The sequence below is a fragment of the Pelmatolapia mariae genome, linkage group LG6, assembly GCF_036321145.2.
Source record: "Pelmatolapia mariae isolate MD_Pm_ZW linkage group LG6, Pm_UMD_F_2, whole genome shotgun sequence".
Lineage (NCBI taxonomy): Eukaryota > Metazoa > Chordata > Actinopteri > Cichliformes > Cichlidae > Pelmatolapia > Pelmatolapia mariae.
In genome coordinates this window covers 17217343-17231928 of record NC_086232.1, presented here as the reverse complement: position 1 = coordinate 17231928, position 14586 = coordinate 17217343, and the positions used below count along the sequence as shown (strand labels likewise).

At 38.5% G+C, this 14586-nt stretch overlaps 1 protein-coding gene across 1 annotated transcript; it reads right to left on the bottom strand.

The window, feature by feature from the left end:
* Positions 1-3838: 3838 nt before the first annotated feature.
* Positions 3839-10888, bottom strand: casp3a (caspase 3, apoptosis-related cysteine peptidase a). The gene is made up of 6 exons (XM_063476031.1): positions 10564-10888; positions 10063-10202; positions 6373-6501; positions 6063-6238; positions 5856-5964; positions 3839-5740 (listed from the first exon to the last, which is right to left on the bottom strand). The coding sequence occupies exons 1-6, from the start codon at positions 10626-10628 to the stop codon at positions 5511-5513; spliced, it is 849 nt and encodes a 282-aa protein (XP_063332101.1). The 5' UTR covers positions 10629-10888; the 3' UTR covers positions 3839-5510.
* Between the last annotated feature and the right edge of the window lie 3698 nt (positions 10889-14586).

Below are 14586 nucleotides of genomic sequence, written 5' to 3'. Positions count from 1 at the left end.
TACAGTCAGGCCAGTTCCACACCTGGACCCTTGTACTGTTAATGTTATGTGTTGCTGCAATAGCTGCAACGTGAGGTTTAGCATTGCTGAAATATTGTCGTGATGAAAAAGATTATATCTGGATGAGACCACGTGATTCTCCAAAAACTGCATATACCTTTTAGCACTGATGGTATCTTGGTGTAAGCAGCCAATTTAATAGGTACTAACACAACCCTATATAAGAGATGCAGGCCTTTGAATTAACAACAAGTTGGACTCTGGTCACTCTCCTCTTTACTCTGGAGGATTTGGCATCCATGTTTTCCAAAAAGAATTTCAGATTTTGATTCATCTGTCCATGGAACAGTTTCCTGATTGCATCTTTGCATTTCAAATGAGCAGAGATGATGGTAGTGTTTCTGGATTGTGTTCACATATGACTTGTTGTTTGCATCATAGAGCTTTAACCTGCAGATGGCACAATGAACTGTGTTCACAGACAGTAGTCTCTGGAAGTGTCCCTGAGCCCATGCAGTGTTTTTGATGACAGAATCACACCTGTTTTTAATGTAGTGCCACCTGGGGGCTTGAAGATCACCAGAAGATCACACTGAGTTTTGGTATCTTGTCCCTTGCACATAGACATTTGTCCACATTCCTGGAATTCTGTAATGAAATTATGTATGGTAGAAAAATCGTCACAATTTTATGTTGTTAAACATCATTCTGAAATTGTTTCACAATCTGTAGATGCTCAATTTTCAGCTCATTGCTACTTCTGAGAAACTCTGCCTCTCTAAGATGCTCTTTTTACACCCAGTCATGTTACTTGGCTACTGCCAAATTAAAAAATTATAAATGAGACAATATTTGTCTTTAAAGTTATATTTTCTCAGTGTAAACGTTTGATTTCTTTTCGATGTTCTGTTGTGAAAATAAATATGTGTTTAACAGATTTGCAACTCATTCCTTTCTGTTGATATTTACAATTTACGCATGGTTTAATTTTTTATAACTATACAGAACACACATAGACTTTCACATAAAACATTAAAAAAAACAGATAAAACACACAACACAATATGTAAAATATAAATGGTCATCAGTGCCGTCTATCACTGCCACAGAAAACGTAGTGTGCACCGGACTGAAACAATAATGATTACAGCTAAACTCCAGATATATATTTGTCAGTTTTGTTCTCTTTATGTTTACAAAGTGGACCACTGCAGGGACAAGTTTTCTCTATATAGTGTTACAAATGCCTTATTATTATGCAATCCAACAGTACCATAAAATAAACTATCAAAATTTACCATATAACCATATGCACTTGCTGAACATTAAGCCATTAAGTAGCCAGGTCTATAAGTTTTTGGACAAAGCAAGTCTTACACAGTTTTTGCAGGTTTGCCTGTGTGAATTTTAAACCAAACAATTAAGGTGTGACTGAAGGGCAGATTTAAATGAAGATGTTTAACAAAAAAATCTGAAGTAACTGCTTGGGAATTTTTATAGACACAAATTGGACAGTTGACTGTCAAGTATATTTATCTTTGTTTCATGTTTCCATGTGATTTCTTTACAAACCAAGCAGATAAAAAATGTGGATATGATTCGAAGTGTTGAATTTGTGTTTGGTAGCTCAATATGAAAACCAAAGAGATGCTGATGCAACTGGAGGAGGACATCATTAGGCTGAAAACAAAATAAAACAATCAGAGAGACTGCAAAAGCTCCAGGAGTGGCCAAATAGACAATTCTTAAAAAGAAGAAATGCACCAGCCTGCTCAGCAACACCGAAAGACCTGAAAGACCACAGAAGACAATTAAAGTGGAGGAGTGCTGAATTCTTTCCTTAGTTAAAAAAAAATTCATTCACCACAAGACAACACTTGTAAGGAGTTGAGTCATAATATTGCAAAACTCAACAAATTAAGAGATGTCCTTATGAATGTAAATAGAGAGGGTTTACGTTGTTGTAAACCCTCTCTATTTATCACTTCCTTCCTGGTGACAATTATCACCAGGAAGGCCAGATGTCTGAAAATATCTAAAAGAGGCTTTGCAGTTCTGGGTGGAAATAAATCTATGGGCAGATGAAACCAAGATGAACGTTTACCAGAATGACTGGAAGAGAAAAGTATGGAGAAATAAAGGAACACTTGTGTTTATTAATGACCTGACTGCTGATAGACGGGATCCCCCAGGACATAATGCCCTGATGTTGTCAGGCATGGATAGAATCAGGTGGGGGTGAAACTACTGAGTACTATCTTGAATTACTGCAAGGATTTACATCAAAAATGATGGGGCTGCCTCAAATTTTTTAATTTTTATTTTTGGTTTGCCTGAGAATTCGGCATATTCCTAACACATTACACTGTCCATATCAGTATGGGTATCCAGCATGATTTTTTCCCCATTGAGATCTGAAGTTTTAATGTGTTCCTTTAATTTTCTTTGAGTAGTTTTTTTGGCACCTGTCACATTTTTCAGAGTAAACAAATTTTAATATTATAGGAAAATAACATGCAGAATGAGAAAATGTAGTTTTTAAATGATGATTTCATTTATTAAAGGAGAAAAACTATCCAAACCTACCTGACCCTTTCTAAAAACGTGATTGCCCTGTAACCTTAATTACTGTTTGTGCTACCTTTGGTAGCAAGAACTGCAATCAGCTATTTGCAATAACTGACAGCGAGTCTTTCACACCACTGTGGAGGAATTTTGGCCCATTCTTCTTTGCAGAATTGTTTTAATTCAGCCAAATTTGAGGGGGTGGGGGTGGGGGGGTTATGAGCAGTAATGGCCTTTTTAAAGTCGTGGAAAAGAATTTCAATCAGATGCCAGTACAGGTTTTGGAGTGGGAACGCTTTGAGGTGTTTTGGTTTTTGTTTGTTTGTTTTCTGGAGCCCTTTGTCCTTAAGTAGCAAAGCAGCTCCAGACCATCACACTATCATCACAATGCTTGACTGTGGGTGGTGTTATTTTTATGAAATGCTGTGTTAGTTTCACATTAGATGTAGCGGGACTCAAGCCTCCCAATAAAGTACAGAAAAAAGTAGTCCACAGAATATTTCCCCAAATGTCTTGGGAATCATCAAGGTGTTTTTCTGGTAAATGGTGATCTATCACATGGATGCCATTTTTGTTTATTCTCTTTCTTATTGTTGAATCATGAACTCTGACCTGAACTGAGGTGAGGCCGGCAGTTCGTTAGATGTTCTGGTTCTTTTGTGACCTGATGAGTTGTTGATGCGCTCTTGGAGTGATTTTGGTCCTGGGAATGCTCACCACCATCCCAAGTTTTCTCCATTTTTGAAAAATGATCTCACCGTGGTCCAGTGGAATCTGAAAGTCTTAAATGGCTATGTTGGGGGAGGTAAATTACTTTTTATATCATACAACACAGTGAATCTAATCACTGCAGCTAGAAATGATTACTTTTGGTTCAGTTATGCCATATTTATTTATACTATTGGTTTCAGGTATCAAGGTTAAGATAAAGCATTTTAATCACTGTCGATTGTAAATGTATAATTCACTTGTTGGTGGGAGCAGTTTCAGTAAAGTGCATTTGTGCTCAAGACAGTTTTATCTGGCCCCGGGTCTCAAGTTCCGGTGGTTCAGTTTTTCTCACCTACAGGCAAATCTGGAGAAATCCTGCATATTTAAACTCAAGGCATCGTAAAAGCGGATCTTTTACTGTTGTTTCAGGTTAGCTCTTGTTATGATATTATGAAAAAACTGGAACGAGTTTGCCAAGAATGTGTCAAAAAATGGGTTTGGTAATCTTTGGTGCTATTAATATTCTTGCAACGGATGAGCCAAAACTAAACAATGAAACCAATTCCACAGCACAGAATACAAAGTGGTCTTTATTTTGCGTGAAACACAGTACATCAACCTTACATCACAGCTGCTTACAAAATCGTGATTTTACAAAAAAGCCAAATTGAGAAGTGCGTGTCAAACATGCAACGATGAATGATTTTAACAGCATAAGTGACAGATACAGCTGGCTTGCTGTACATAAACAATTGCATTCTCATGATTTGTCACATGTAAAAACAGGATCAATGTGCAATCAAACTGTGCTTCATCTCTTATGAATTAGTTGATATTCATGGTGACATGAGTTTTGCAGAAGAACCTTTACTCAGTTTGCTTGTGGTTATTAAGAAAATTGCATCACTGAAGTACAAAATGTCTTTAGTAAATTTGCATTTCATTTGTTAATTATTCATTTTAAAAAAAAGCCACCATGAATGTTTCTTTAAGGCTGCAACCAAAAGCTTTTTTCCATCAGTATTCAATATTTCTTTTACTGGCTCATTGTTTGTGGAAAAAGGCACATCACTGATCCCTGAAGCCAAAGTGAACATATTCAAAGATCATGTTTGGTCTGACCAAACCTCTTAAGTTTACTGGGAAAGGATGGTACTACGCTTTGTGTCTACACAAGATAAAAAAACAAAGTGAAAGTATCACCTTGTCTGAACAAATCCATCTTTGTAGTTCCGGTTGTCTGGCAAATTAAACTAACCACATCCTGAAATGTCTAACACTTTGCACCGTGGACTGCCTATGAGGTTAATCGGCCCAGTCAAGAAGCCATGAAAAGAGTAGTGAAATAAAAAAAGTTCAAGTATGTCTAACGTGTTAAAATATGGCTCAAAAAACAGCATTGTGCGGGTTGCTGAGCACTTCCCATGCAGGCTATTAAACCTGCTTTCCCATCAAAGATTTTCACAAGCAAGAGAAAGAAATCGACCTTTAGAAAAGAAAAAAAAGCCAGAAAATTATAAATGTAATTCTGAGCTTTCTAACCCACACACATTTAACTTACAGGATGCTCTTGAATTTGCTACATAATAATTTACCCACCAGGTTCAGGTGGTGCTTTCATTCAGGCTTTGCACAACGCATCAGGTACCGATCCAGTGAATGACATCACTCACACAACAATGGAGACAAATAAAAATGTAAATAGAGACGAAAACAAATAAAGACAGACCGTCATCGTGCTTAGACACTTAAGTTACAATAGACTCCTCATGTATGAGATATTGTTGCTGGTGGACAAGCAGCCCATCTATGGTTTCATGATTACACAAACGCAGAAGGTCAAACTTCCTATCAAACTGGCTCACAACAGTGTTCCCTGAAATGTGCAGTGTAAACAGCAAAAAGGCATCTACGTGTAACACACTCAGCCCGGAAATTCAAGCTGTTATTACTTGTAGACATCTGTAGGTTTTATGTCATGTTGGGATGTGAAAAATAACCTTCATTTTGGTTAAAGGGCCTGCTGCTGGGATAAAAGTGAATGCCAGACTTAAATAACTACTCAACACTGAATAAACTTAATAATGCCAAGGTGGTGAAGCATGACTGACATTTGCATCGTGTCTGCCCTCCAAGCAATATGAAATTTAGAAGAGATATTGAGTTACAAAGTGTACATTTAAAAAAAAAAAAAATTCTAGCACTCCCAAAGCCTTTCTTCTAGTTTTCTGACATTAACGAGAAAAATACATCTCTTTGGTCAGCATCGACACAATACAGGGGATTTGTTTCTTTGCATCAAACCCTGGAGAATTGGAAGCAGACTCAAACTCTACTGCCACCTTGTGGTTCACTCGGGTCATGATGTGCAGGATCTCCAGTTCTTTTCCGTACTTGCTGATCATGTCGCACACCGACTGGATGAACCAGGACCCAGTCAGAGTATTCCTCCATGAGTAGTAACCTGTATGTAGATGAGTCATGGAATACGCTTTGTATAAATACAATATTTCTTAAAGGAAACAATATGCAAGCATGCAAAAACAAAGACAAGAAAAAGGAAAGACCCTTATTTTAACCTGGGGCAGTGGAGAAGGCGTAGAGGAAGTCTGCTTCCACAGGGATCTTAACACCATCAGTTCCGCTGTCTGTTTCAATGCCTGGATCCAGATTTGTACCTCTGCAAGCCTATTCAATGTCAACACATGCACAAAAAAAAGAAGCAGTGTTCGTTTACAGGTTTGCAGGTTAGAGGAAGTGGACTAAAAGAGAAACCACCACGGTACCTGGATGAAGAAGAGCTTGGGTTTTCCCGCCAGTGATTTACAGCGATCGCCTCGAAAAAGTGAAGTTAGGTGTTTGAGCGCTACTGAGCCGTCCGTACCGAAGAACACGTCTTCATCCCCGTGACTCAAAAGAATGCAGACAAAAGAGGCCGAGTTGCTGTGATCTTCCTTGGATGCTTAAAAAAACAAAGAGATGGATAAATGAATACACGTACAGCTGATACATAACAAAAACATGTGAAAAGAGTCAATAGCATGAGGCTTATTTTTAATTTTACGAGTAGCAGTGGGAGGTTTAAATCATTCTCACCAGCGGTTAAAACATTCATCATCTGATCAACTGTCTGGTCATTGTACAGCTTCACATTATAACGTAAATTTTGAAATACTCTCATGGCGTTGCCTGCATCCACGTCAGTACCGTTTCGCTGATTCATGCCTGGAACACACAAAATCACAATTCTGGTTACTTCAACATGAAAAACCATGTGGAAAACAAATCAACATTTCCTCCTTCTGAGTGTACATTACTGTTAACAAACAATATAAATGGAGCACATTTTGATTTAACTTTTCCACACGACGGTGGGGCATGAGAAACCTGACTGGATGTAGCAGGAGGGAGGTGTACTCCAGCTAAACAGCAGCAGATGGTAGAGATGTTGTGGTAAACTTCAATTTCTTCTTTTAACACGCTTCTAAGTGTTGTACAAAACCACATTATCGGTCCGTTTTATATTGGATTCTGTTGGTACAAGGTTTTTTGCCACTGGCAGGTCAGCATTAGCAGCATGTGCTGTTCGGTGTGCTAGACTCAAACGAAGCAGGAACAAGTCTGCATGGATCTACCCAATGACTTTGGTCTTGAGCAGCAATGAGCCAGAAAATAACAAAAACACCTACACAGGTGTAAAGAAACAAAAAACAGACTGCTTTACAGTCACACTGTCAGGGCTTATTTGTCATGAGGCACCTGAACAGAAAAAGAGCCTTTGTTATTGTTCAGGTAACACCTGCTCCTTTCCTCTAACTAAACGAGGCAGTACAGGATCAACCACTACTGATGTTTACTTGACTCAAACGACGTGTTTGCTCTGAGAACATCGAGATGCATGTTGAATATGCAGTCATGTGTGCCCTTTTACTCCTGCCAGACAAGTTTTCAAAAACACAAATCTGATAGAATATTAAGACCATCACAGGACGTTTGTAAAGACAAGCAGTGAAGCTACGTAGAGGCTGACCGAGACTGGGGGTTTTGGGACACTTACTGATTTTTAGAGAGCAAAAAAAAACCAAAAACTGAGATATTCCCATTTCAGTAGATACAAATAACGCATGGCTATACTGACAAAGATAAATGAAGAGCTGCCATTTGATGTTTATATCATCCAAAGACCCAGCAATTCATTGTTATCACGTAAGGGACATGGACCTGAGACCTGTATATCCATCTGTATAGTCAGGGGTACATCCTGGGCTTTCTGGCTTTCTTTTCAAAATGATGGGCAAAACTTTGATTCAGTGTCCTCTATGGTTGGCAGTAGGAGTTACTAACTCCTGAGTACTTCACTTTTGCACAGAATTGTAGGAGATTCAGACTTATCGCAGTGTGAGGGATGAGATATTAGAGCAAGATGAAAGGTCAGAGAAGGACACACCAGCTTTCGAGGAGCCTGAACTCGAGCGCAATGATGGCACCAACCATCCGTTACAGTTTTAGGGCTCTGAACAATTTCAGAGAACATAATCAGCTAAAAGTTTGATTTCTTAAACTATTTAATATGTGCTGATTTGTGTAAATTAATTATATATTTGCTAAAAGTGCATTAAAATGTATTGTTCCTTTCTCTGTCATTTACATTTCAACCCCACTGAAATGAGGTTAAACCTTTTTTTTTTTTTTTTTAAACAAGAACATGAAAACAGGACAACACAGCCCACAACCACCAAGCCTGGAGGCCCTCTGATTACCTCAAACAGTAAAACAGCAAACAGGTTTTTGGAGAGACAAAAAAGAAAAAGTTAGAGAACACAAACCAGAGGGAAAGGTTAATCTCTGAACGTAAATGAAAAAAAGCCAGTATCACGCAACCAGTATAATGATCTGAGCCTCAGAAAATGATGAAGAACTCTGTGCCAACATCCAAAAGCAACACTATTCAAAACAGCTTCATTCCCAATAAAATCTACATTTTGAATATTCTCAAACAAAACAGTCCACAGCAAATGTTGAACAGGAAGAGGAACAGATCAGCATACTCTCTTGCGGTGCCAGTCATCTTATAGATCACACCCATGCCTTGCGTGCCTGATCATACTTTGAGTCATGTGTCTGAACTTGCTGATGAGCCAGCTGACAGTACGCTGACAGTAAAATGTGCTGGCAGCTCCCAAAACCGACTGTCATCAAATGCAAGGATACTTAACATGTGAACTGCAACAGATCCAACCAGAACATCTAATAAACCTGCAGTGGATGGAGGAAGTAGGAATCCACAGCATTAAGGTTAAACCTTCCACACCTATAAACTCTCAAAGGTGTAGAAGTGAGATGAATCACCTGGTTTCTGTCCTACATAGAGAATAGAGGAGAAGAGAAGCCACACTTTAGCACTGCCTCCACAGCGTGGGCCATTACTGCACAGAGTTCAAGCCTCAATGCAGTGATATGACACGTTACCAAGGGAGAGATTAGCATCGCAAATAAGCCCTAACAAACACTTGTCAACAGGCAGATGAAATGTGAGCCTTTAGCCTCAACACACACTCATACAACAAGGTGGCATCACCTCACATTTAACCCTCAAGGAAGTCCCCTCCTCCAGCTTTCTACCATGCACACCCCTGTGTCAAAGGCGTCTAGTAAAAATGGGGGGATGGATGTATTGTCATTAGAAACACTAGTATGGGAATGACATGGGCACATTTGACTCCTAATTAAAGTTTTAACAAAGAAAATTTGAGACAATGGATCCATTACCCAAAGTTAACCTTTACCATTAGTCAGGATTCATTTCCCTATGTAAATAGTTAACTCGGTGCACCACCCATACCTGTTTCCATTTTTACTAAGCATTGAGAAAAAAAAGCAAATACATTTTCTAATGTGTTAATACAGCAACTGGTTTCAACAGTTGTGCAAACAGAGTCGTCTTTATCAGCTTTGGTCTCTGTATCACTAGTTTATTACTTTAAGTAAGGACCCTAACTTGGCTGAACAACAAATTGCAACAAGAGAAAAACTGAGCTAATAAATAACCTGTAACCAATCTCACATAATGGATGCTTTTTTGTCCAGATCCATAAAATATCTTGCACTGAACTGGTTGTAATATAAATTGCTAAAGCCCTGAACTCCAGCAGCACAAATCCCGCACACACATCCCAACACTTTAACACGTTTTAAGACCTTCATGTCAAATGTACATCCATACTGGAGTGGTTTATGCATTCTCTTAGGAAGGGAAAGGTCACTGGTTTGATTCCAGTAGAAGACACAAATCCCTTCAGGGTTGCGTAAAGTGTAAAAACTCTGCCAAATCAAACATGCGGAGCTCCCTGCTAAAGTCACCCCGTGTGACAAGGGAGCTCTAGGTCAATTTTTATGCCTAATGTGCATAATGGAGTTCAGTAGATCTAAGTTAAATTATGAACTGTATGCATGCAGCAGAACCCTGATGAGCTCTTTTGCATGCATAGTTCCAAAATTAAAGCCTTAATTTCTTCACCCAACTCAAACTGGTCAAATCATCGCACATTTCACCTAAAGAGAAATTGATCACCAGTTTGTCTAATGTTACACACATTAAATGTCACAGACCTGCTGTATATACCAAGTGTAGCTCTACAGCTTCTCACATATGTGACATTTTAATTAGTATCACCTCTTTCACTTTGCGCCTGAAACTGAATCAGGAAGATTAATTTTAGATGTTACTTACAGCTGTTTCGTTTCGAGTTTAAATTTCAGAAACTAACAGACCGCCCAAATGCTCACCTGTACTCCTGTCAAAGTTCTTGTTGTTGATGATGATACACTGGCCAATGCTGGGGAAATCGAGGCGGTATCTGAAGCTGTGTGACTGGGGCTTGGCATCCACGTCCATGGGGACAGAAGCAGACGAAGAGCCCGCTGATCTGACGGACAAGCCAACATTTAGTTTAGAAGTTTAATGTGTGATTAGAAACTCAGCAAATAATGCACGTCAGAGAAATGCTGATGTAAATAAAGAAAGAAGCACGCAAAGATTGGACTACAGTTGAGGCTCCGTTATATCAAACGATCAAATAGCGCAATGTTAAAAAAGTTAAAATACAGCAGGGCGTTAATACAGTAGTAAAAAAGAAGAAGAAGAAGAAGAAGAAGAAACGAGCGGCTGTAATCTTTGAGGTCAAGGACGACAAACGGTTTCACTCTTACCCTGAACCTTCAACAGGATGTGAACACAATAGATCGCAATACATAAAGATCGCTAACTAGCTTAATGCAGTGACTCACTGTTTTCCATTGCCTGGCTTTGCGTCTGTATCGTCCACTCCAGGTCCGGATCCGTTTTCCGACATTTTTCACAGGCAAGTAATTAAACGCTAACCAAACAAATTCACGCTCTCTATGTGACAAAGAGAAGGCCTCAAAAATGCCCAGTCGTGCTCTGGCAGCGGATGTTCTCCCTTTACTGCTGCTGTGTGGTCCTAAAGGACTGACTGGTAAACAAAAGATGTTGATGTCACTCAGAGATGCGCTCGTTTTACGTTCAGGGGCGTGCCGAGAACAGCTACAAACATCCACGAAACGACTTCTCCAGACGCAAACAACATACGTTTGATCACTGAATTTAACCAACAATCGACCAAAGGCGTTTTACAATAACAGAAATATAATTCAATTCGGGTTCTTACATTTTATTTTTATTTTAACGCATGTGTAATACACTCACTGGCTACTTTGTTGAGTACACCCATCCAACCACAATTTTACATAAATATCAGCCAATCACATGGCAGCGTACATTCGAGCGTAGACATCAGAGATGTCAAGCTCATTTTATATCGTGGGCCTACGGAAGCGTAGAGCTGCCACCCAGGCAAAAGAAAAATAGAAGTATATCACGTTATAACGTGAAAAGTTTATTGTTCTAACAATATACTTTTCACGTTTGAGCAGTTTGGACAGTATTGTGATAAGCATGCGGACACTTAGAAGAAACCTAAACCGCATGGGACTGTACAGGAGAAAGAATGAGTCCGATCCGATTGAGGTGGCAGGATTTCTTATTGATCAACTGGAGGGACACGGGAGGCTCCATGGATATAAACTACACCACCTGAACTGCATTCAGGCAGGTTATGTTGTCACACAGAGTACTGTGAGACATTTACTGAAATATCTTGACCCTTACGGTGTTGAGCAACGACGCAGAAATCGCCTAATGCGACGCACGTATGTAAATCCTGGACCAAATTTCATGTGGCATGTTGACTCCTATGACAAACTGAAGCCTTTCGGAATCTGTATGGAGCTATTGATGGCTTTTCGAGAGTTATGATTTGGCTTCATGCCTATTCAACAAACAATGATCCCAAAGTCATTTCTGGCTATTTCATAGCAGAAGTTGAAAAGAGGATGGGAACACCTAGGATTCGCTCTTATTTGGGAACAGAAAATGTCATAATGGCGGAGATGCAACGATTCTTGCGATGGACTATGGATCCGAACGTCAGAAACTGTTTTATTACTGGATCCAGCAATCACAATCAGCGTATTGAAGGCTGGTGGGCCTTTCTGAGACGACATCATGCTCAGCACTGGATAAATCGTCTCCAGGAACTAAAAGACAATGACTGCTTTTCTGGATGTTTTTTGGACAAACAGCTCATATTGTTTACGTGCCTGAACGTCATCGAGATATGTAACCATGTTTATATTCTTTTAATGAGTCACTGTGTGTGTGTGTGTGTGTGTGTGTGTGTGTTAGAGAGAAAGAGAGACACGGAGAGAGAATAAAAAGTTTGCTTTAACACCCATCATGTACGTAAACCATCTCTATTATCACTGTGTTCAGGATATGAAAAAATGCATATTTCACTGGGCAGAAACATAAAATCACACTGTCTAAAACAATTCACGTTTAATAATTACTTTAAATTTTCCACAGTATCACGTGTCTACCACTGTTATTCTTGTTGTTGAGTATTTTTGATAAACTCTGTTTTTCTGACTGTCACTGTGTGGTGCTTTTGGGTAACATGTTGAGCCAAGAGAAATGTGTTCTTTTACTGATATGAGATTTTTTAATTTTTAATATTTAACAGGAACAGCTGCAGCAAGTTGCACATATGTGGAACACCCACATAATACGCAGAAGCAGAAATGCAGTTGCTCCAAGTGGACGTCCGATTCTCGTGTACAACATCCCTCATCTCTTTGGAGGACAGGATCATTTGAAAGAGGTTTCTCGGGAGGCAGTGGATGCTTGTAAGCAAGAATGCCAACAGAGAGGACCTTATACCTGTGATGAAACCGTTTTCAGCTTGTGTTGCCTTATAATGTCAGAGAACTTCTTACTTCCACCAAGCACAGCAGATGAATCCATTGAACTGTATCTCTTCCTGAGAGCCTATATACTGAAGCACTTATAAACCTAAATATAATTGGGCTTTGGGAATTTTTACGGACATATTTTTTGGTACAATGTTTTATTTGTGCAATAAACAATAGAAAAGACCATTTTCAGTTCAAGATAGTAGAAAAAAAAGCATGTCTAAATATATTTAACCAAATCTATGTACTCCAGTGAAGAATCTGTCACGTTCCTGGGTCTGTTGACCCAGCGTTTTAAGTTTTAGTTTATTTGGATGTTGTTTATGTTTAAGTTCATTAGATTAGCGAAGTTCATTTGGTTATTAGACTCCTTGTGTTTTCTTCCCCTGTATTTAAGTTTCCCTCACCCTTTGTGTTTCATGCTGCGTGTCTTAGGTTATCAAGTTTGTATTATCATGTCTGTCTCATGTTTCCTGTTTTATTTTGAAGGAGTCATGTGTTCTTTGTTCATTGTATTTAGTTTCACTTCCCTTGTCCTGTCATTAGGCTCATGTCAGTCAGCTGTTCCTCCATGTGTTCCCACTTCCCCTAATCACCTCCTGTGTATTTAAGTCCTCTGTTTTCAGTGTGTCATTGTCAGGTCGTCTGTTGTCCACGCCATGTTTCCCATGCCTCGCCTCGCCTCCAAGTTTCTTGTCTAGGTTTTTCTTATTGTTTGTTTAGATTTCCCAGTTTAGGCTTGTTGCTTCAGTTTGCCTTGCCTTTTGTTTGTACCTTTTACCAGCCTCATTAAACGGCTCGCTTTTTGTTAACATTCACGTTTTGCTCCCTGTTCCTTGGAGTCTGCATTTTGGGTCCTTTTTCAATTCTTACAGTGTGCCCTCTCCAGACTGTGACAGAATCAAAATGAAACCTGATCGTTGTATTAGTATTGCTTTTCTTTTTTTAATATTTTGACTGAGACATTTATGCAAAAACAGGTGTTTGCTTCCCATCTAAAGAAAACATTTGACACCTGTTTATTAATTGAAATTAGAACATTGAAGTAAATGCTTGAATACGCAAAATGTTTTAAAAATAAATCAGTAGAAAGATGTGCATTGAAGAATCTCAACCTTTTGGCATTTCCAATTATTTTATAACTGAATTTCTATTATATCTGATTTCTGTTTTAAGACTGTTGAAAAAAACATTTTTTTAAACTGCTGATCCTATACATTCTCATTCATGAAATATTGTTTTCAATTTTACTGAACACATTGTGCAACTGCTATTCACCCACGAACAGTTTCTTGTAAACTGGTAAATATAAAAATTCTGCATTATTTAATAATTAACAAACACTGTTAAATGTTCACCTCCCTTTTATTTGTGTTCAAGGAGAAGAAAACACGGACTCTTGATAAACACTACAAAACTTAACTTATGTGCCAATTTTCTGTGTCTTTTATTCCAGTCAACTATTGCATCAAAAACATTGCCTTCCAAAGTTATTCCCTTAAAATATGTTCTAAACAAATGACTGGTGGAAAGGTACAAAAAAGATACTTGAAAATAATTAATATTAAATCTTTTGAATTATTACTAAACAAAACATCCCCTCTAGCAGACATCTTGTATCCTACAGAACTGTACCACAGACCTGTGGAAACGACCTTGACACATGATAAGAACTCTGTAATTATAAGCATAGTTCACCTCTTGCTGCTAACCATATGAACTGATTAAACATAATTAGTTAGCATTTAAACTAGTAAAACTTTTAAGTATGAAATTTTAAACTGAAATTTACATTTTTCATGGTGGAAACAAATTGATGTTATCCACAATTTTTGAAAATAAATTCAAATATGAAAAAAGTTTTTTGGGGGGTTACTAATAAAACACTTCCCTGAAATTTAAGCTCTTTCTTTTTTTATACAATGATGTGTTCCCTGGTTGTGGGTTTAACAAACTTTATAGCTTCATAGCCCCTCATTG